Raw genomic sequence first — 22,978 nt, 5'->3', positions numbered from 1 at the left:
ACTGTACCTTTCCATCTAAGGACCACTTCAGGAAAGTGATGTGACCGAGGCACCTGGGGCATCCGCTCAGAAGCCACTGACTAGTCTCCATCATTAGCAGTCGTGACTGTAAGTGAAGCTCTGGGCCACTCCTCCGGTGAGAGCCAACATTTCCTCAGCTCTCCATCACTCGTGGCCCACCTGCGGAGCGCGACCAGGCTCACAAACCTCATGGCGCACGGGTGACGTTGGCGCTAGAAAAAAATTGGCTGCAGGTGCTATTACTTTACCGTGTGAAGAGTCACTTTGCTATAGACATGCAAGAAATCAAGGTGATGTCCCCAGAGCAGTTTCCTGGTGCTAGAGTTTCAGGAGGAAGCTTTGATAATTTCGGAAAACACACAAGCAGTTCTTTAATGAAGAGGTCTCTGGTGGCTTCGGGATTGAAGCATGTGACAAAGAAAACTGTCTTGGGAGACACAGATTTTTCCCCTAAAAATTCTTTAATAAATAATGTTTGAGCATACAGAAAAGTATAACTAATAATATAACAAATACCCATGTATTCTCTCAATATAGTCTAATCAAATCTTAACATTTTGCATATTTGTTCAAAACTTTGTTAAAGTTTGCTGATTCTACTTACCCAGATTTCCCTCCCACCGTTCTAACAGGGTCTCATCCTTTTAATCAGAACAGTACTTTACATTCGTATGCACACACGACAGATCTCTCCTTCCCTGGAGAACTGCCTGACTCCCTCTTGTTTCCAAAATTACTAATTCAAGTATACAAAACTTTTACCACAGCCTCCTTCCTCCAGCTCCCTTGTTCAACATCTGCACCAGGGCAGTCCTTCGATTTACAAAAGCTCTGCTCTCTAGTGACCCATTTGTTTTGCTATGACCCTTTCAGGTATTCACTCCCTTCTTTAAACAACTGAGGTTTTATTACTCATGATATCGCTAACACTTCTATTATATCAAGGTAGAGTTTCAGTACCTATTGTATCCCTTCACAATGCTTCTCTTTCCCACTCCCCTGAATCATCCAGAATTTGATGTTTATTATTCTTGTGCAAATAGTCATTCAATTATTGCATTCATAAATGCACCCTTTAAATAGCTAATTTTTCGCTTGTTTTAAAGATAATACAAATTGTGTTAGATGGTATAAATCTTGTTGCAACTTGCTTTTCTTGCCAACGTTGTTGTTGAGCATCGTTGGTAATAGCAAAAAAAAAAAAAAAAAGAAAAAAAAAAGAAAACCACCACCAACAGAAAAATGATTAAATATTCTGTGGCACATCTGTATAACAGGATGCTGTACAGATGTTAAAATGCATGATACTTTTCAAAGAGCTAGCTTTGTATTTTGCATGGAATTTCTTCTGCCATACATTAACAACCTTTCTGGGAGTTTTTCTTAAAAGTGTATCTCTTAAAAGAAGGACAGAGCTGGGTTTTGTTTTTCTCATCCAAATTTCTGTGTTTGAATAGCAGAGTTTAAGCCATTTACAACAATTACTATTAATACTGATGTTTTAGACTTGAGTCTACTAATTTTGTAATCATTCTTTACTCCTTTCTTTTTCTCTCTTTCTGCCTTCTATTAAGTAGATACATTTTCTATATTCTCTTTCTTTGTTGTTGTTTATTTGCAGATTTAGATGCTACAGGTTGTATTTCAATTATTTTACTGAGCCTTTGTGTTACAAAAAGTGTTACAAAACTCTGCCCAAAGACAGAATAGATCTTAGCATTCCTTAACTCCCTATTAAATACCCCTTCTTCCATCTACAGCTTCTGTTTCCTATTTTAACACACAAAAAAGGGATATTATTTTTATGGGACTAGTGACTCGTATTTACCAACATGCTTTATTTACTTGTGTGCTCACCGTAATTCCTACATCTCATACTTTGCTTTTGAGTTCACTTTTCTTCTTGAAGAATAACCCTTCACAGTTCTTTAAATGATGTCGGTGAGTGGTAAATGATGTCACTGTATACCTGAAAATGTTTTTACTTTGCCTTCACCCATAACTAATAATTTTGCTATTTTAGCTGCTATGTATTGCTTTATTTTCCCTCAGCATATGGAGGATATATCTGCATTGTCTTCTGGCATCTGCTGTGGCCAATGCAAATTTTGGGGTCAGTGGGTTGTCATTTTACTATAGGCGAGCTGCTTGCCGCTCCCCTGAACATAACCAGCTTTTCATAGCATTTAAGGTTTTCTCACCTTTGATGTAATTTGGGACAATCTCGCACAATGCCTTTAGATATGCATTTTGGTTTTAAGTACCGCAACTGAGGTGCATTTACCATCTAAGAATTTGAAGCTCTTTAGCTGTTTATCTTCCGTGCTTTTTCATTTTTAATTGAGATATAATTTGCATACTATATAATTCACGATTTGAAGTGTACAGTTCAGTGCTTTTTAGTATATTCACAAGGTTGTGCAACCATCACCAAGAAAAGAAACTTCTTACTCATGAGAATTCACTCTCCATTCTTCTCTCTCCCCAGCCTCTAGCAACCAGTGGTCTACATCTCATCTCCATAGATTTGCCTGTTCTGTATACTTCACATGCATGGACTCATACAACATGTGGCCATTTGTGTCTGACTGCCTTCACTTAGCAAAATGCTTTCAAGGTTCATCCACGTTGTAGAGTGTGTCAGTGATTTCTTCCTTTCGTATGGCCAAATACTATTCTACTGTGTGGACATACTACATTTTGTTTATATATTCATCAGTGGATGGACATTAAAGGTTGTCTCCACTTATTGACCACTATGAGTAATACTGCTATGAATATTTGTGGACAAGTTTTTCTGTGAACATATGTTTTCAGTTCTCTTGGAAACATACCTAGGAGAGAATTGCTGGGTCTTATGATCACTCTATGATTAACATTTTGAGGAACTGCATAACTGTTTTCCAAAGTAGTTGCACCATTTTACATTCCCACCAGCAATATATGATGGTACTAATTTCACCATTGTCAACACTTGTTATTAACCATCTTTTTTATTCTTGTCATTCTAGTGCATGTGAAATGGAATCTCACTGAGGTTCTGATTTGCCTTTCCCTAATGAATAATGATGTTGAGCATTTTTTCACATTCCATTTGTATCTCTTCTTTGGAGAAATGTGTCTTCAAATCCTCCGTCCACTTTTTAATTATGTTATTTACCTTTTTATTGTTGAGCTGTAAGAAATCTTTACATATTCTGGATACTAGATCCTTCTCAGACATATGATTTGCAAATATTTTCTCTCATTCTGTGGATTTTCTTTCCATTTTCTTGATAATGGAAAGTTTTAAATTTTGATGAAATTGTATTACCTGTTTTTCTTTGGTTGCTTGGGCTTTAAGGAGCATATCTAAGAAATCACTGCCTAATTCCAGGTCATAAAGATTTACCCCTATGTTTTCTTTGTGAATGAAAAATATTTCCCGCCATATTAGTAAACAAAGGCCGCTGCAGCCATCAGACATCGGCCCTATCACCCACCACCCCCAACGGTGAGCTAGAGGGAACTCAGGATGGAGACCGCAGGCTGCCTGTTGCCAAGCCCTCAGCCACTGCAGTCACCCCCAGTGGTGCCCCCGGAGGGGACTCAGGATGGGAAGTACAGGATACTGGCCCTAGAGGGATGATTTCAGGAAGCCCAGACTTTTGCATCTTCTCATACACAGAACAAGTCCTAAATTCCTTAACTTGAGATAGCTGATTTTCTTTAATTAACAATAATCTCTTATGATGTTCCCACCACATGGTCTTTGTTGCAAACTCCTATATGTCCTGCTCCTCCCCTGCCTCTTCGGAACAATCTCTTAGTGTGATGTGAGAGGCAGTATCCCAGGCTTAGGTCCTCAGAAACGTGCACTGAATACAATGTAACTTTCAACTTTCAGGTTGTGCGTTTTTCTCAGTGGACATCTTCTAAGAGTCTTATGGTTCATGTTCTTTCATTTTTTAATATGGTTCCCTCTTTACACTGTGTTTGGTATGAAGTCCTATCTTCTAACATTAATTCTCTTTTCAGCTGTGATTTACCTTGAGTTTATATTATCAACTGTGTTTTTCTCTCTTTTTTAAAATTCCCATGACTATACGTTTGTTTGCTTTTTTAAACTTCAGATTTTGGATTACGTTTCTTGCGTATCTCTGTTCTTGTTTTGTTCCTGCACAATTTTCCTTTATTGATTTTCAAGGATTCTTACTCCTCCATTTGGCTCTCTGAGGACCCTCAAATATGATGTTTTAAGTTGTTTGATAGCTGGCACCAAGAGCTCGTGCTAGAGGCTCTTGGGGCAGGTGTGCAGAGGGCCATGTGGTGTTCCTGTGTGAGCTGGCTGCAGTTATGACTGAGGGCTGAGGTGGAGGGTGCCTGCTGGATAAAGCATTGTTAATTAGGTCAAGTGTTCTGAGAACTACCTGCTCCAGCTCTGCAAGCTCTGGAGTGGTCACAGCTCAGAGACTGACACCCAGTTAGGATGCCAAACAAAGGCCAAAGAGAAGGAGGCTAAAATCCTGACTCAGAGGCCTTGGAAACCCAGCAGGCTGGTAATATGTTCCCAATAGGTGGGAACCAGGTCAGCCCTGCATGGCCCTGTAGATGTTCAGAGTGATATCAGAGGCCCCACCTGACCCAGCGATGTTACCGTCTTACAAAGAAGAGCAAACACCATCGCTACATACTAAAGTTGCTGGATTTAGGGCTGTTTTCTTTTTAATGTCTATAATCCTAAAAGCACAACAGCCACAAGCAGGGACAAGATGAAACGGCCCTCCAGAGACTACAGAGCAAGGTCTACTGCATACATACTAAAAAGCGGTTAGAATAGTCGTAGAGTTATAGTTGTATTGGTGGACATTAGTATGGTTGATGGCAATCCAAACTCAGAGATGTGTCTTTTTCTGAGGCTGGTTGCTTTCTATCTAGTCATAAATTAAGTTGGTCAGTGCTCACTCATACACGCAGGCACCCAGCCTCACGAGCATTAATGGGCACACAGCGTGGGCTTGTCACCTTGGCAGGCACTGGGACAAAGAGGAATAAGACAGTCCCCACCCTTGAAAAAGCCAGCTGTCAATGGTTAAAGGACTTAAAAGCAAATCATTATAAGTCAACATTAATTCTGCCTAAATGATTTGGATAGTCTGCAAAGAAAAATTAGCCAGGGAGAGAAAAGGGTAAAGAGTGTTACAGGCAGAGTGATGGAGGCAAGCAAGGTCAAGGGCTACCCAGGGGACACTGAGTCCAGCTGCTGGACTGGGGGTGGGGGACTGCAGAAGTTGAGGTTGAAAAAGCAGACAGACATAAGTTATATTTCATCAAATGTAAGATGCCACTGATTATAAAGTGAACTATTATTTCATGTACAACCAAGAAAAAACGCTCCTAATTAAATCATAGCACATAACTGAGGAACATTTCTATTTCTGAGGAGCTAAAATGCAAGGCACTACACCTCTAAGAATGGATGAAATACAGCAATTCCCCAAAGAAGTATTGTAAAAGATAAATTAACTTTAGAAAACAGATTTTTAAAAAGATAAATGCAAACCAAATAGGAATATAATTTTTCTTATCAAATTAGTAAAGTATTAATGTTAGCCTTAGCAAGAGCATAGTGAAACGGCAAACTCATTGCTAAAAGTATGAAATACTACTACTTTACTGGAAATCACTTTGACAATGAAAGGTCAAGGACTTAACATGCACATATTCTTTGAGCCAGTAATCTTACCTATAGGCATCTGTCCTAAATCCATATTTACAGACTCAGAAGAAGATTTTGTACAAGAACGTAAGGTTAATTAATTAAAAAATGCAAGCTAGGTAAATGCCAGATTATCAATGAAAACAGCCGGCCCTCGGTATCTACAGATGCGAGCCTGCGGATACAGAGGGCCGACCACAGGTGACTTGAGCAACATGCAAATTTTGGTGTCTGCGGGGAGTCCTAAGACCAGTTTCGCGTGGAGACTGAGGACGACTGTATGTAAATTGTGGTATAATCATATGAAATGTTAATCAATCACTGAAATATTTTTTAATATTTAGGACCATGGTGGGAGTCTCACAATGTAATAGTAAAGTTTAAAATGGAGAAAACAAAGCTCCCTGTAGAGTATAAATCTCAATCCAGGAAAAAAAGTATTCTTGTAATTTTTATTATTTTTCAGTTTTTCTACCATGTCCATATTTACCTTTTATAACCTCTCTTGCCCTCCAAACAAATGTATTTTTCCAAATACTTACTTGGAATTTAGTTTGAGTACAGAAAGTAAAGTAAGCCTATGTATGGAGACAGAGAGACCAAGAGGTGCCCCTCATATTACTTATGATCACACAGGGTCGTTGCGGATGCTTAAAATTTCTAGTAAATGTTAGATGGGATCCAGTTCAGATCATACGTGACCCCCATATTTCTCAGTAGAAATCTGCTATGAGCCTCCACTAGGAGTCTGTACCTTGCTAAATTGACAAGCATTATTTCTAGTTCTTATCATCATGCAGACAGAGGAGAGAAGAGAGGCTCCAAGACGCTGACTAAGTGCAGTAAGCCTGCACAATTTAAACATGGCAAAGCTGGGATTTGAACCCAACTCTCTCCCTCTCTCTCACCAAAGGTTCCCACTCCTTCCCCTGTACCATCTGTCTCTCAAAGAAATACTTCCACAGCGTATCCACATGAACAAGAAGGAAGATCAAGATTCTGTTCGTTCCATCAGCGAGCAGGAGATTGTGAACCAACAATGAATATGTTGTTTTCATTCCTGGAAGAACCTCACAAATGTGGACGACAGCGGCAAAGCTCCCTGATAACGTGGGGGTGAACTGGATACACAAGTGGGCCAGATTCCTGGCTTACCAACTGCTACACTCAACTCCTGAGAAACCAGTCCTCTCTGCTGTCTGTGATCACTAAGATTATGACGCAATGCCGTTTACCCACCTGGCAAAGTAAGGCGACTTGCGGAACTTGTGCTTGGGGCTGGTGAGCCATGAGAACGCTTCTTTGTGCCTGAAAGGAGGAAAAAGAGGATAAGAAAACAGGATTTTGGACAGACTTCTCGGACAGGTAAATGCGCATCTGCAATGCTATCAAATGATCCAAAAGTTTGGGTCTGAAAACCACATTTAGAAGAAGGTTGGGCAAGGCTGTGGGAGCAGTGCATATTCCTGGTCCAGAAGAGCCAGGAGCACAGCCTTTATCTCTGTGCGTGTGACGGTTCTCAGTCTCCTGGTTGGCAGACTGGTCTGCTGGGGACCAACACACCTCTGAGCAGGTGTGCACTTTAGGATCCCCAGGGAAATGTTCTAAATTTGCAGTTGCCTGAGCACCACCCCCAGAGATTCTGTGTTCACTGTACCGGGGTGGGGGAAACTCCAGCGTCCGTAATTTTAAAGCCTCTGTGCCCCAGATGATTCTAATGTGCATCCAGAGGGGAGAGCGTCTGCTGTGGAAGGGAAGGTTTTGGATGTAGAAGCGAGGAATCGGGGGATTGTCCCTGCATTACTCCTTATTGGACCTCAGGCAATCAACTTGATTTCTCTGAAGCCTCTGAAGATCTCTGAAGGTGAAATCTTCACTTGCAAAATGAAGGAGATAACAACAATTACATCAGAGAGTTCTGGTGAGGACGGAAGGAACGGACGTGTGTGAGCATGTTCCGGAGCCGTGGGAGGCTACACAAGTCTAGTTAGTGGGGGATCTGAGAGTCCCTGAAGCTGGCAGCACCGTTCCTGTTAGGACAGGGACTAACAAAGATTAACAAAGGTTCAGCGGGCAATGAGGGGAAGAAAAAGCAGACTTCTGGGCGGAGAGCAGGAAGGAGAGAGCAGAACAAAGGGAGGGGTGAACCGCTCTGCAAAAGAACATTTACATACATGAGTGTGTACACACGCACACACATACATATTTTATTTTATATATAAATATACATACATATACAAAATGCATATATAGTACATACACATAGAATTTGTATGTAAATGCAAATATTATTTATTCATTCATTCATTTATTTGGCCACCCAGAGTGGGGCAGAAGGGGGCTGGTGGCCAGACTCCAGCAACATGGCAGAACCTTGATTCTGAACCAGCAGAAATGCAGAGAGAATTCTTAGGCAGAGGATATACATGATTCAATGTCAAGTCATTTCTGTCACAAGTTCCCCTGAACCCACACACAACTTTGTAAAGTCTGCTTTACATGCAGAGGCCAGGTGCGAGTGGCAGCTTTGTTAGTCTGAGTGAGCACAGTCCTGGGTAAAGATAACTCTAACAAGAAGACACATGGACATATCTCAGCCTCAGAGGAAGCAAGAACTTGGCTGGGGAGGGGTGAGGGGTAAGCTTTCCCTTCCGTGGACTACCTGGTGAGATGTGGACATATATACTTGGGATGGTGTTTTGAGATGCTCTCATTTTATTTTATTTTGGATTTTAAACTGTTACGTTAATTTTTTTCTTTTATAGATATATTTTGATTGACATATAGTCAGTTTACAATGTTGTGTCAACTTGTGGTGTACAGCACAATGCTTCAGTCATACATGAACATACATATATTCATTTCCATATTCTTTTTCATCGTAAGTTACTACAAGATACTGAATATAGTTACCTGTGCTATATGGTAGGACCTTGCTGTTTATCTATTTTATATACACCAGTATCTGCAAATTTCTAACTCCCAGTTTACCCCTCCCTATCCCATTTCCCCTCAGTAACCATAAATCTGTTATCTGTCTGTGAGTCTGTTTCTGTTTTGTAAATAAGTTTGTCTTTTTTTTTTTTTTAGATTCCACATATGAGTGATAACATATGATATTTTTCTTTCTCTTTCTGGCTTACTGCACTTAGAATGACAGTCTCCAGGTACATCCATGTTGCTGCAAATGGCATTATTTTATTATTCTTTATGGCTGAGCACTATTCCATTGTATAAATATACCACAACTTCTTTATCCAGTCATCTGTCGATGGACATATAGGTTGTTTCCATGTCTTGGCTACTGTAAATAATGCTGCTATGAACATTGGGGTGCATGTATCTTTTTGAATTAAGGTTCCCTCTGGATAGATGCCCAGGAGTGGGATTGCTGGATCATATGGTAAGTCTATTTTCAGTCTTTCGAGGACTCTCCGTACTGTTTTCCATAATGGCTGCACCAAATTACATTCCCACCAACGGTGTAGGAGGGTTCCCTTTCCTCCACTGCCTCTCAGACGCTTTCATTTTAGTCTTAAAGAACAGGGTGCTACACTTGTGCTTCTGTTTATTAATATTATAATTATTACTGGCAGTAGTAGCAGTATTGTTAATAGTGTTAGTAGTACTAGTAGTAATGGTAGTAAAAGCAGAAAACACAAAATTAATCCAAACACCTCAGACCCACAAAAACTATTAATTTGCATGAGGTGAGAGCAGCTATTTCTGGCAGAACTTTACGCCTTCATTTTCCAGGTCTCAAAGATGCCTTGAATGTCAGAGTTTGGGGGGAACTTAAAGGGTCTCAACCCGGCTGTAACTGTTGTGGGGTGATTTTTAAAATTATGGCTTCCAGGGTCCTTTCCTGAACCCACTGAAGGGGACTCTCTAGAGGCTAGAGCCACAAGTTGGCAGGTCAACAAGTTCCCCAGGTGAGTCTAGTGATCATGGGTCAAATGAGGTGCTCAGACACCCCAGGTGAAAAGATTTACCCAAAGTGATACATGGGGGTCCGGGCCAGGGCTGCCTCACTGCACAACTCCAGGGGGCGCCACTGACACTGTATCCTACACGAATGGTGGACCTGAGTGTGTAACAAGCTGGCCCTGACCAAGCGTGCTTCCAAGATGCAGATTCACACCTCTGACCTCCTTGTCCACAGCCACTCCTGTGTCCCTCTGAATCTGCCTCCACCTGCACTGTGGGAAAGCCAATGACTAAAAGTGGTTTTCCCTCCATTCATGAGACGTTTTACTTGTCTCACTGTCCCTTGGGGATAGGGTTTCTCAACAGACGCGCAGTGATATTTAGCCATGCCGGTCTTGGTCACGGGGACTGTCCTGTCCACAGTGGGATGTTTGGCAGCATCCCTGGCCTCTCCCCACTAGGGGTCAGCAGCACCGCCCCTGTCGGGATAATCAAAAATGTCCTCCACTGACAAATGGCCCCTAGGAACAAAACTGCCCTGTTGAGAACCATTGCTTTAGGAAGGAGGCAGTGTGTAGGGCTTTTTATTCAGAGTGGTGACTCACAATTTGACTACTTGGTCATTAGTAGTGGTCACTCACCCACCAAGCAGCTACAGCGTTCGAGGCACCATATTAGCTATGAACAAATAAATGTCCATTAGTTATCTTTCCTGATACCACCTCTCTGATGGCAAAATGAGTCCCATTTGATGGAATACGGAGACAAGGGGAGTGTAAGTAATTTGCACAAAGTTACTGAGTGTTGGTGGGGGGCAATATTTAAGCCAAAATCTCTCAGAATTTAAACCTGGAGAGACTTTTCCCCATGACGCTTGCTACTTCTTGACCAATCCATTACCCAGGTTCCCTTCAAGTGCTGTCTTCCCAAACGTGCCTAAGCAAAAGGACAAACTGGGACCATTATTTTAACAAAAAGAGAAAACAAAATCAGATTCCCAGGCCTGGCCAAGCCCCAGTGAGCCAGCGTTTCTGGAGGGGCCTGGATGTTCCACAAGCATCCCAGGTGATTCTGATCTCCAGGGAGGCTTGGAAACCTTTCTGTAATAGAAATCTTCTCTAACCATTGGAAAATATGGCACTCTGCTTTCCTCGGGCCCTCTCGTGAAGCTGGGAGACCAAATGTAATGTGACCTAAGGGAGCACTTAAAAACCTGCAAAGCACTGGACGGCGACAAGCTTTCAATGGGGTCAGCTTAGAAGCATTCACCACTGCCAGGTGAGTAGAGGTGCTTGGTGCAGTTTTAAAAAATCACCTATTATGATCTTTCCAAAGCCTGAAACTTGATGGCTTTTCTCTGGGCCAGCTTTTTATTGCCTTGGTATCTCCTTTGCAGACAGTGAGACAGGAACCTCTGGGGCTCATGGGTCAGTGGAAAAGCAGAACTGCAAGCCCTTTAGCAAAGCTGTTATTTCCTCTGTGTGCTCAACGAAATGCCCAATACATCAGGGCAGAGGAGGAACCACAGGTGCCTCTCCTAATATCTTGAGTCATAAACAGGTAGCAGGTGGAGACCCATAAAATAAACCTATTGGGGATTTCTCCAGACCATCAGGTGGCACCATGGACCATCGGGGGTGGTAAGGTTCTGAATCAGCCTCCTATGGGCTCCCGGTTTGTTAAGCGAGGTTGTGTTCCTGAAATCATTTTCCACTCGGCAGCCCCCAAATGACCGATCCCTTGACTCAAAGTTCCATTCTTGGGCATAATATGCAACTTACCTATGTTTCATTTTCTAAAACTCGTCACCCCTCCCTTTCTCCCATTCCCAGGGAAGACATCAGAAATTGAGCTGGAAGATCAGCTTCCAAACCTGAGCCCCCAGTTCCGAGCCAGCAGACACAGAGACCTCACTCTGAGATTTACTGTAGAAATCCACCTGGGATGCCATTCCGTCAGTGACTCTCAGTGCTTTTCAATCCTGGCTACACATCAGGATGGTCTGGGGAGTTTTAAAGCAAATATGCTGCTGCCTGGGCCCTCCCACTGGAAATGCTGTGTAACTGATCCGGGTGGGTCCGGGTGGCCCGCTCTGCAGCCAGGAGCGCTCCCAGCCGTTTCCTTCAGCTGGCAGGGGAGGCGTCCTTTCTTCTGAACCACGGTGCTGCTGTATCTTTATGAATGATGGGAATCTTGTAAATGGTTGCTTTTCGTTTTTGTTTGGGTTTCCAGGAAACTCAGATCCAAGTTCTGACTTAATGCTGGGAACAGGGGAGGCCTGTTTCACCTGCAAGACTATACACGAACGTTTGCCCTGTTTCGCTCTAGTGTTATTAACTCTCCTTCTGGCCTGTCGTTTTATTCTGCATTCTTCATTTTTTAAAAAGCAAATTGGTTAAACAGATGTGATTTTAGAATTCTGAAATATTTTATAAATGAGGTAAGTATAAAAGCATGAGTAAACAACCACCTCAGGGCTGACGTTGCTAAGTTCCGTTTTCCTCGTCTATAAAATTTTAAAACATCAATTTCAGGACATAAATGTGAGGATCAAGTGAAAGTACTTAGCAAACTGTGCAGTGCAAGGTAGTGTTTGTTGTCAGTTTATATTCAAAAGAAAGGTGTGTGTGTAAAGTAGCTGATATGTCATCCTTGGGAGATGAGCATTTTAAGGTCACGCATTACACCGTCCTTGACCCACAGCGTGTGCATGTTCACAGAGTAAACAACCCAATCAGTCAGCTCGGGGCAGAAATGTCATCACTGCAGCTTGTGTGACTGGAAGTATCTTTTGACAAATGAATAGCTTTCAGATATTTCAAATTAATGTCCTTGGTTAGTTCAGCTAAAGGGCAATGAATCCAATTCATCAGGAATCTGGAGAAGAGGACAGTGATGGAAGTGACAACCAAGGCTGCCTGCCTTGGGGCAAATACACACACCTACGACTCAGGATGTGAGGCTAGCACTAAACCCAGTGATTGGCAGTTTGACCTCAAACAAATAATTTCCCTTCTGCAAAACAGGGTTACCATGACCAGGCCCAAGCCTACCAGGGAAGGGTGATTTAAGAGTCTCTGAGACCCAGCGTCATTGCTGGAATGGTCCAACCATAGCAATGTCACTATAACATGAGCAGGTCCCAAGGCAGAGGGGTTGCTGAAGGACTGAAGCAGGCAAAGTGCCTGTCAGCCTCTGTGCATCATCCTCTCCTCCCTTTAGCATACTCCAGCGCCTGCCTCTGCAATACCCACGACCTCTGCTGCTGTCGCTGAGCACGCCTACCAGACATTTTCCCTGTGTTTCATTTGGGGTGTGGCAGAGATCAACACCCCATTGCCTGATGCCTCAGAACGAATAGTCATCTTTGCCCCTCTGCAGCCTTGACAAAAGGGCACCAAGAGAAGCCCATATTCTGCTTAGGGATGCGGAATCTCTGGAAGTTTGGAGGGCTTCAAACCCACATCCTAAGAATTGTTTTCCAAAAGTAAATTACAGTGGCATAGCCAGGGCATTTGATAACATTCTTCCTCCACAATACAACCGCCGTGAATACCACCCTTGCTTTCGTGTCACTTGATCTCTGTCACAAAGAACAATGATCAAAAATGCAAGAGCTATTCAGACATGCAACCCTATATGCTATTTAATATTGGAACATGCCTTGGAACTGGACACGAGAGTGAGGAGTACAAAAACAGGTCCATAGCCTTTGACCCAGTAATCTAAAAATTTTTTTCCAATGGAGATATTCAGAAATGCAACAAAGTTTTATGTGCAAAGAGCTCCATTGCTGTTATTTACAACTGCAAAAAAAAAAAATTGTCCAACAGCAGAGAAGCAGTTAAGTAAACTGCACTAGAGCCACAAAATGAAAAATTATGTTGCAACTGAAATTATACTAATAACGAGGTTTTTTTTTAAATGAGATAATGCTTACAGTCCAATGGTATGTAAACAAACCATAATACAAAATTAAATATACTGTATTATGCAGCCTGAACTGTGTAAAAACACACAGCAAAAGACCATAAGGAAATACAGTAAAGAACTGACAGTGAGTAATTGTTGAATGGGGTTTTACAATTGATTTTAATTTTATTATACTTCTCTATATTTTTCAAAATAAGTTAAGTTCTGTCTTTGCTTTCAGGAAAAAAAAGAAATTAAAAAAAAACCATGTTTCAATGCATGGCGAACACAGCTGCTTGGGAGGAACAACATAGCCCGTTTTGTCATAGTAATAATGCAGGGAAGTCACTACACAGGAACAGTATACAGAGGTGGCCCAGGTAAGGGGGTATATTTGTGTAATACGCACCATCACCACTAGGGGAGTCCCTCAGTGGCTGGATTGAAGAAGGCAGCTGGATGCCATTTACTCTATTAAACCACATATATGTCCACGAACAGGGGTAATGACTACTCCCTAGTCAGACTCTGTATACAGTTTGTGGTAGAGAGAAAGAAAATATTGCCAGAAATATTTAAGAGAAGAAGGAAAAAATTTTGGAATTCGAAAGCTAGCATTTTAAGAATGTAAAACCATGTCATGGTACCCAAAAGAAAACTGAACATATGGAAGCCAGCCTAATGCCTTGAATGTTAACATTTCTTATGCCTCGAAGGAGCTTCTGATAATTCATCTGCCTCATCCCTCAGAAAAGATTATACGAGACGTGAAACACTGTGTGTGTGTATATACCTATCTTCAACGTGCTAGCTGGTACGCTGGGTTATTGTGTGGCATTTGGAGGGATACAAAAGTGGCTGAGTGAGTTTGGACAGTCTCATATCTGAGACAGAACATGGACAACAATGAAAAACATCAAAATAAAGAAAAAACCAGGTTTTTCATTTTTCAAATCTCAGGAGAGAGGTTAACTCATTGTTTTTATTTGGTAATCAGAAGAACACACAAGTACTTTTTCAATACTAGATGCTGGGAAAAATTATACATTGAAAGACTGTCAGCCTCGTCTGTGCAACAAAGATTTACAATAAACATGTAATTTACTGAGAGCATTTAGGCATATTCTGTTTTACACGAATCCCTATGATTTATTTTTGCATTTAAAGATGTGATGTTATGGCATTTGAATAGTTTCCTTTAGTACAAACCAGCATCATAGGGAACAAAGCACTCTTCTTGAGAATGGATGGTCATTCTCTTGCCCTATGATACACAAATGCAAATTGCAACCTGAATTTTATCTGCTAGAAACACATTTCACATCATGGAAGTACATTCTGTCACTGCCGCAAAGTACAGACAAGCCCGTTTTTGGCATCTTCCCTTTTGGAAGAGCATTCTCAGAACATATCCAGAAATCCCTTCCTTATTCCTCCAAAGAACTATTTATTCGGCATGATTTGGTTGAGGTTTGGGGTTTGGGTTCTGCTTGCTTCTTTCTTTTGAGTCCTGTTAAACATTCTTGATTTTAATCCAGACATCTCCCAAAATCCAGCTGAACAGCAGCAAATCTAAGGCTGAGGAAATGAGCTGAGTTATCCATTCATACATGGCCAATGCCCTAATGTTAAGGAGAGGGTCTACAGACCCATGGTGAGAGTGTAGCATCCCAAGGAGAAAAACCCTGGGCAAAAACTGGGCCCCACACTGACGGACAGTAATAAGAGCATTATTTTAGGCTCAAAGTGAGTCACCTCGCTTTGGGTAATTGATCCCCCATGAGGATTTCCTTTTTCCTGCTTCCTTTCTCCAGTCTATTCTCTCCTCCCCATCTCCCCATACCCCATCCCTGGCCCGCAACATGTCCTCATGTGGATTACACTGGAACAAGGTAATTTTGTTTTTTCCATTATTTTGTGTTTCCATGTGCTAAAACGATACGGCAAGCAGAATGGCTTGCCTGGACAGAGGCAAAAGAACGAATCTGCAAAAGGTAGAAAAATGAGAGAAGAAAATAAGGGAAAGGTGAAATAAAAAGTATGAAAAAGGAGGGACCTCTTAAATTAGGTGGGGGGCAGATTCTGGCTGTACAGTGGGCACCAGAGCTGATAAAAACCTAACCTGAGCTCTACAAATGAAAATAGCAAATATTTTTAAAAAATTTTTACAGCATATAAAATTGTATAAAAATATCATCAAAGCAAGAAAAAAGGAAAATGTATACTCTACAGTTCTATCTCTAGAATCAGTTACAGGACAATACTTATGGCTGCAGATTTTTACTATAAATCTATGTAAATTGGTGTGTGACTATATTCTGTGCCATTACACACACCCCCACTCAGGGACAAGGACCCTAGTACACACACACCTACCCCAAGATAGATCAGGACAAAGAAGCAAAACCATACAAGAATATGCCTCCAGGGCAATCAATTTAAAAGCCATTCCAAAGCCATTGGGTTTTAATGGGCTGTATTTTAAATGAGTTCTCGACATCGTCCCCTGACAGAGAAATGCTTTTATCAGTTCAGAAGCCAGCGTCCATAAGATACACAGGTGAGGTTCAGGAAGCATGGCTGAGCCCGAACAAAGAGGACAGCCTCCAAGATGACACTAACTGGCCTCCTACAGCCAGCACTTAACCCCAGAGATGGCGAGATCTTCCCAACGGAGACTGAGTATGTGTGCCCTGAGTGAGGTGAAGGGCCCACACACCATCCCCTGCCTCTCCTGGTTCAGCAGATGGCAATCTAGGCTGGGTTCAAGTTCATTTAGTGAAACAAGCCATTGCCAGTGTCAATTCCCTTCTGCTCAGGAACAGAGGCCAGATTAAATGTGAATTCATTTCAAATGTGTCTGCTAATATTTTAAAGAAAAAATGGGTAAAGTGGCAGGGAATTTATTAAAATAATGAGGAATGTTTAAATTGACTTTCATGAATCTTTCAGTCTAGGTCTCTGACTGAATCCTTCTTGTTTAATGTAAAAACAAAGTTTTTGGTTTTGTTTTTGTTTTTGTCTTTATGGAACAATTCTTGTTTATTGCAGATTTCCTGGAGGAGCATCCAGTCTTTTGTAAATGTCCAATAAGAACAGCCAGAGGACTACTCTCCATTTTTCCTAACCTCCCTGCACCCAAATTCACAGGGATGAACCCTGTCTAACGTCCTAGATGGCTCTGTTACCATTCTAATCCTATCATCACCTCTGTGCCCACCAGTGACTTGGATGAGAAGAAACCTTAACAGCTGAAATCTGGTCTTGGCAGCTAATGTATCTCTTAGTTCTCAGAGGAATATTTTATAGAATCATTGTTCTGTTCATTACAATTTTTTCATTAAATTCATTTACTAATAATGAGGCCTTTAATCATGGATCACTGCTGATGAATTACAAATATTAGTTTCCATTTATTCACACAGGAAATCCAATACAATATCATTACTGCAATGTTATTTCTGAACATTGCTGTGGTTGCGTCCTATGCTGACCGTAATCCTGGCAGAGTAAAACTGGGCGATGATTCCCAAAGCTGCACATACACAACTTACTACTTGCTCCAAGAAAGCCCATTTTGGATTTTAACTGTTACAATTTGGGTTATAAATAAACCCACTGGTAATGGTGTATAGATTGGTGTCATCATCCCTTTTGGAAAAGCATTTTCAGATAAATCTTGTTTGGGTTGTTTTTGTTTTTAGCTTTTGGGTTTTTTTTTTTTTTCATTTGTTTGTTTTTCTTAAACCCAAAGATCATAGAGTTTTTGTTTTTTCCATAAACTTGGCTCTGATAACTTTCCCCACACTACTTGCAATTTCCCATCCTTGATAATAAGCTGTTTGTGTCGTTAGTGTATGTCTGCATTTACTTAGAACATAAGCCTTTAGCGATACGCTTGACAAACAGAAGATGTTGCACTCACAGGTGGATAGTGGAATTCAGCTGGACAATTCTGCATGTGTGTCCTGAATGATGACTGTGTGCCAGGCACTGTAGGGGGGCCAGTGCTGCAACTCCTGTTGGGGTTTGTGGGAATTTTGGAATTGGAATGTAGTCCCTAAAACCCACTTTATTTGGGACATAATACTACATACATAGCTTTTAATCTCAGAATCTTCTCCATCTCATTTTGAGAAAAAAAATTGTGTTTTTTCTTTTGTTTTCCTTCTTAACTCTATGGGGAATATTATGAAGTAATTTCTATCATGTTAAGTCTCTGCTAAAGGTTAAGGATAGAAGAAAGTATGTTATATACTCTATCTGTCTACCTATCTATCTGTCTGTCTGCTTATCTATCTATCTATCTAAAAATGATCTATGACAGAAGTGGATACTAAAAGACCAGTATCTTGCCCTTAAAACACTGATTATAAAATTGGTTTCCATCATTTTATCTGCCCTCTATCTTACATCCTGTGATAATATTGCTCTTTCCTTTTTATTTTTCACACTTACTAGAGGCATAATTTCAGGTGGAAAATATAGTATAATGGCTTTAATTCTGCATGTGAAATGAACAGTTGCACTAGATTGTTCTTTGGCCCTCAGATGTCTACATATCATTTTATTGTTTAAGTATATCTTGTCCTTTATGTGATCTTGTCATATGTCTTCAATAGTTTTTAAAAGCTCCAGGAATAAAATGGACATTGGAAGAAAATCCATTTGCATTTAATGAGTTAGAAATATCTCTTTCCTGCTGCCATAAGCAACTAGGGCTCATACCCCAGGAAAGGTTGGCGTGAATAAAAGAAGGAAGAAAGACCTGCCTAAGGATGTGTCTTGATGGCTCTGAAACGCACCATATCAGCGTAACTTGGCTCTAGAGCTCTTTGGTGATATGGGGACCCAAACTCAAGGGCTAACTCCATTTGTCACTTTCCACCCAGGGACACATGGACCTCGTGGTTTGTCAGTGGTGGGCATGTCCCCAGTACTTTCCCCACACACCAGTTAATTCTTAACTCAAGTGTGTAAGCCTCTGCTTTCTATGTGACAGTGGAACACAGAGTAAGATGCCATAGTCTGTGCAATGGAAGGGCGTGTGTCCCACATCACTGCTCAACTTGGAGGAAGCTGATTCAAGAGGACAGAAAGACCACTGCGAGTGAGCTGTGCTCTGGAAATATCGCTCTTCCAGTCAACGCTGTCTCACGTCTCATCAGCTCCAGTATCAGTTTATAGCACAACAAAACATTTCTTTTTAATTTAAAAAAAATACATAGTTTTGCTTTTTTACTCAATGTCCCTTCAAAACACTTTTTAAGGATTTAAAAATAAGAGTTACATGGAGCTACTGTTTTACCATGCTGAGAGTTCCGAGCAGAGTGTTATCTTGGAAAAAATTATCTTCCCATTTTTTTCCAGCTGAATTAATGACTTAAAGCAAATGAAAAACATTTCCATCTTTACAGGTGCTAGAAAAAATGGCTATATTCCTATTTCTTTTTCAAATATTGTGTAGTCTTGCTTGTGATAAAAGGGAAGCTGCCGGTTTTCTGTTTTGACTGGCTGCAGAGCTCCACATAGAAAAAATACAGAACTGAAATGAGATAAAAGGTTCAGGTTCTACGGTCAAGAAGTGACATGCATTGGTCACTCTTATATAAAACATATATAAAACCAAACCACCTCAAAGAGCGTAGTTTGCAAACTGATGTCCCGTGCATTGAATGCGGGTCACAGGTATGTTTTCTTTGGCCAGCACAGTGTTTGTAAGTTTCTGAATTAGTTGCCAATGTTTAAAATTTTGGAGAAGGTTTACATACAATTCTTGATACCCAGGACCCTCATTTCTACATAGCACTAACCCCACAGTTACCTAGCAACTATCTCTGTTGGGCAGCATGCATTCTCTCCACTTCCTCACAGTCCCCACTGCTCCTTATTGCCTCACTGATACCAAGGCCCCTTATGAACCACCATTTATCACAATCATTTGGAGGTTATGGCTTGCTTTGCTCAGGTACTTGAACTGCTAGGCTCCTGTTTTGAATTTGTGATCACATGATTTACTGTGGTCATTGTTAGGAAACCCAAGAGGAGCAACAGAATGTCAGCCTGACCTAAGAATGCTGTTTGAATATCAGTATATGACTGTGCATTCTATACAACAGAGCTCGCCAGATCTTTCTCTTGGGGAATTAGTTTAATGAGACAAAAGGCCTTACAGGCTACGTACATAGTCTCCTTTCTGTCTGAAGAAATACTAACATTTTGCCTTAGTAATAGGAGGAATTTTTAAATGTTTATTTCTGTGATTTTTCTTTAATGTGGAAATGAAGTCTGCAACAAGGAATACACTTAAGCCTATTGTCTCTCTTCCTATCACCAGTCCTACTCCATCACCAAGTATATTCATGTTATTTACGTACTCATGTGATTTCCTTAGGCAGGACTCAAAGGTTCCTTTGTGAACTACAACCACATTTTAACAATCAGTTTCATCCAGATATCACCATTTAGACCCACAAAATTACATGACTTGCACTCCACTGGATCCCACTTTTGACTTGGTTTCAAGAGGCTATATGTTTATTCTCTTTCCTTGCTACATCTACTATTCTCATTTTTGATTTATGCTATTAATCATCTCCTATCTGGTATTTCTAAAGACTCGCTAAAATGAAAAAATTATTGGATATATCTCCCTGATACTAATTCCCTTAGCATTTTCCTGAATAGAAAGGAGAATGATTAAGTCAAACCACAGATATTCAAAAGAAGAGGACCAGCCAGTGGTAAAAAATTCAGTAACCACCTATAGATGCTTCCCAGTGAAAACTGGGTTTCTCTCCTGAACAACGTAGTCATGAGCTGAAACATTCAGGTTTATATTAACAAATGCACAGGAAAATTAAGCATCAAATAAAGATTCCTATAGGAAATTCTCCCTTTTTATAAATCAAAAAGAATTCCATATTATATAAATGGGGAAAAAAAGCATAAGAACAAATTTTTAAGTCTGAAAGGAAACTGGAGAAAAAGAATGTTCCTGACTCCGGCAAGGAACATCCAGAGACTGAAATCATCATCTCAGCTGTGATGAAGGCCAGCTTGGCTGTATCCACCATCAGCAACCAGTGCAAAAATAACAACATTTAAAGTAACAGCATTGACAGTAATACAATGGCCGTTCCTGTGTGTGTGGCTTTTTCAGGCCTCAGCATATCCAGGATGTCCATTCCCATCAGACAGGTGCCTTGAAAGCCAGGGCATTAGCAAAAGATTTTGAGGAAGTCCCTTCATGTTTGGTCTCTGTTTGTGCAAAAATCTGAAGCTGTTTTGTCTGCTTGGGGTGGGGGTGGGGGTTCTCCCCCCGCAGAGTTCTAAGACCTCAAACCAGCTCCCAGAAAGTCATCTCCTGGGAGGAGAGGTCATGAGAGAAGGCCAAGTGTGGGGGCTTGTGTTTGAAAGTTGGACACCTTCCCCAGATATGAGTCTTTGTGGAAGAAGGAGAAGAGAATGAAGAAGCTCAGCTAAAATGATGCAAGACACTGGCAGCCTCTCTTATTGTCTATGAGGTGTGTGTTACTCTTCTGAATCTGAAAAAAAGAAAAAGAAAAAGAAAAGTGTCAATGCTGCCTTTCCCCCCTTCTCCACCCTCCAGGTCTGAGAAGAAAATCTGAGGGACCAAAAAACTGGGGAATCGGGGAATCCATGAAACATTTCAATACTAATCATTGCCGTCTCCTTTGCAACACGGTCGTTCTACTTATAAAGGGGAAACCTCAGTGGAGAATTTTAAACATTGTTTACACTGGAAGCCTTAATAGTTGCCTTAAACTAGACCATCAAACATTCGGTTCACGCAATATGGATATTAAGGCACCTTATTTTGCAATCAGATGACGGTGACTGACAGATCTGGTCAATATGCCTCAGGGGTCAGTGGGATTGGAAGAAGTCAGATTCATCTAAGCCCAATCATTTCCATACCAAAGCCATGCTCCTCTATCAGAATTCATAGTTCTCTGCAAGAAGATGTTCCACTCCAGACTGTAGACTCCTTGAAGGTGAGGGAACTATTTATCTTTCTAACTCTTCTTGCAAGTAGTGCAACACCTCACACATAGCATATGCTTCACAAATGTGTCCCCAGAAGATTTAAAGCGAGATGCGTCCCAGCTGAGATCGTTGTGCAAACGGATAAATCACCTGAAATCTCTACTGAGCCTAGTATGAGGTGGTGGCAGAAGATACAGACTGAACAGGACTAATTAATGGAAAGAAACAAGATTGGGTTTTTTTCACCTAGCCTATTTCTACAGCGTGTAACCTTAATGGACTTGGACAGGACTATAAAAAAGCAAACAAGCAAGAATTAATATGGTATTGCTTCCCGTAAGTGTTATGTGCTCTGCAAGTCATCATGCCTCAGAGTGAGGGAGGGTTCCCTCCTGTGTAGAGTCCCAGAGGGATGGGAGACTTTAAGAAGGACAACCTGTCATCCACAGAAAGGTGGGGAGTCATTAGAGGACAAGGAAAGTTTTCCATTCAACTTTAAAGACTAAGATACTCTCCTAAATAAGACTTGGTTGAAATTAGGCACAAACCAGTTGGGAGATAGGAGAACTCTTTCTGATCTATTGAATTACTCTCAGTTCTCCATCTTCCAGGGGCTATTGATCCAGGCCTCCTGCGGTTCCTCTTTCTTCATTCTGGTCTTGTGTGTGTTTACGCTCTATTAGTACCTTCATCCATTTGGGAAAAGTAACAGAAAAAAAGAAAAATTTCTGCCAAATCACTTTACTCTAATACTAGCACGATCAGTGAGGGAAGTTTCCAGTGCTTCACTGGAACTTGGCAGTGAGGGAAAGAGGAGGGAAAAAAATAAGGTAAAATCAAAGATTAGAAATTTTCCATTGTTTCTAATCATCTTTGTGTAGTTTAGGCCACAAGGGAATTCATTTCAAGACAGGACTCCTTAGTGCTCTGGTCTTGTTTTTATCAGTTTGGGGTCATGTAATGAGACTCTTTTTAGATGGTCGTCATAGTATTAACGACCTTAAGAGATGTCCCCAGGCCCTCAAATGTAAAATTCAATTTTGTCATGATAATATAAGGTTAGGTTTAATTTTTTGATAAATGACAGATTGGTTGAAAGGAAACTAGGGACAGAGAGCTGGAGTCGGCTGACAAGGATCACTGTTACACCCAGCAAGACCCAATGAGCCAACAAAGAAAGTGAAGCTCATCCTGTGTCATACAGCCGGGGTCAGCAGGGGCCGCTGTGCAGACTGCTACGTCCCAGAGATGGGAGAGGTCCATCTAGGGTGGTAATGGAACCCAAAGGCCCCTGAGAGGAGATCTCCCTCCCTTGCTAGTCACTGCTTATGAGTGAGATGGTAGAGTGGCTGGCTACGGGTCTCCATTGTCCCCTCCTCGGCCTTCTGGTCAAGGGATGGAGGAAAGGAG

The 22,978-nt window shown here is 41.2% G+C and overlaps 1 protein-coding gene across 1 annotated transcript in view; it reads right to left on the bottom strand.

Moving 5' to 3' along the window:
• The window catches only part of PDE1C (phosphodiesterase 1C), a 474,248-nt gene that overhangs the window by 5,717 nt on the left and 445,553 nt on the right, over nucleotides 1-22,978 (bottom strand). Inside the window, 1 exon segment of the mRNA XM_014561810.2 lies at nucleotides 6,959-7,027. Coding sequence (XP_014417296.2) covers nucleotides 6,959-7,027 — 69 coding nt within the window.

The sequence above is a fragment of the Camelus ferus genome, chromosome 7, assembly GCF_009834535.1.
Source record: "Camelus ferus isolate YT-003-E chromosome 7, BCGSAC_Cfer_1.0, whole genome shotgun sequence".
NCBI classification, from domain to species: Eukaryota; Metazoa; Chordata; class Mammalia; order Artiodactyla; family Camelidae; genus Camelus; species Camelus ferus.
The sequence above is the reverse complement of the archived record's forward strand: the minus strand, read 5'-3'. Positions and strand labels throughout refer to the sequence as shown.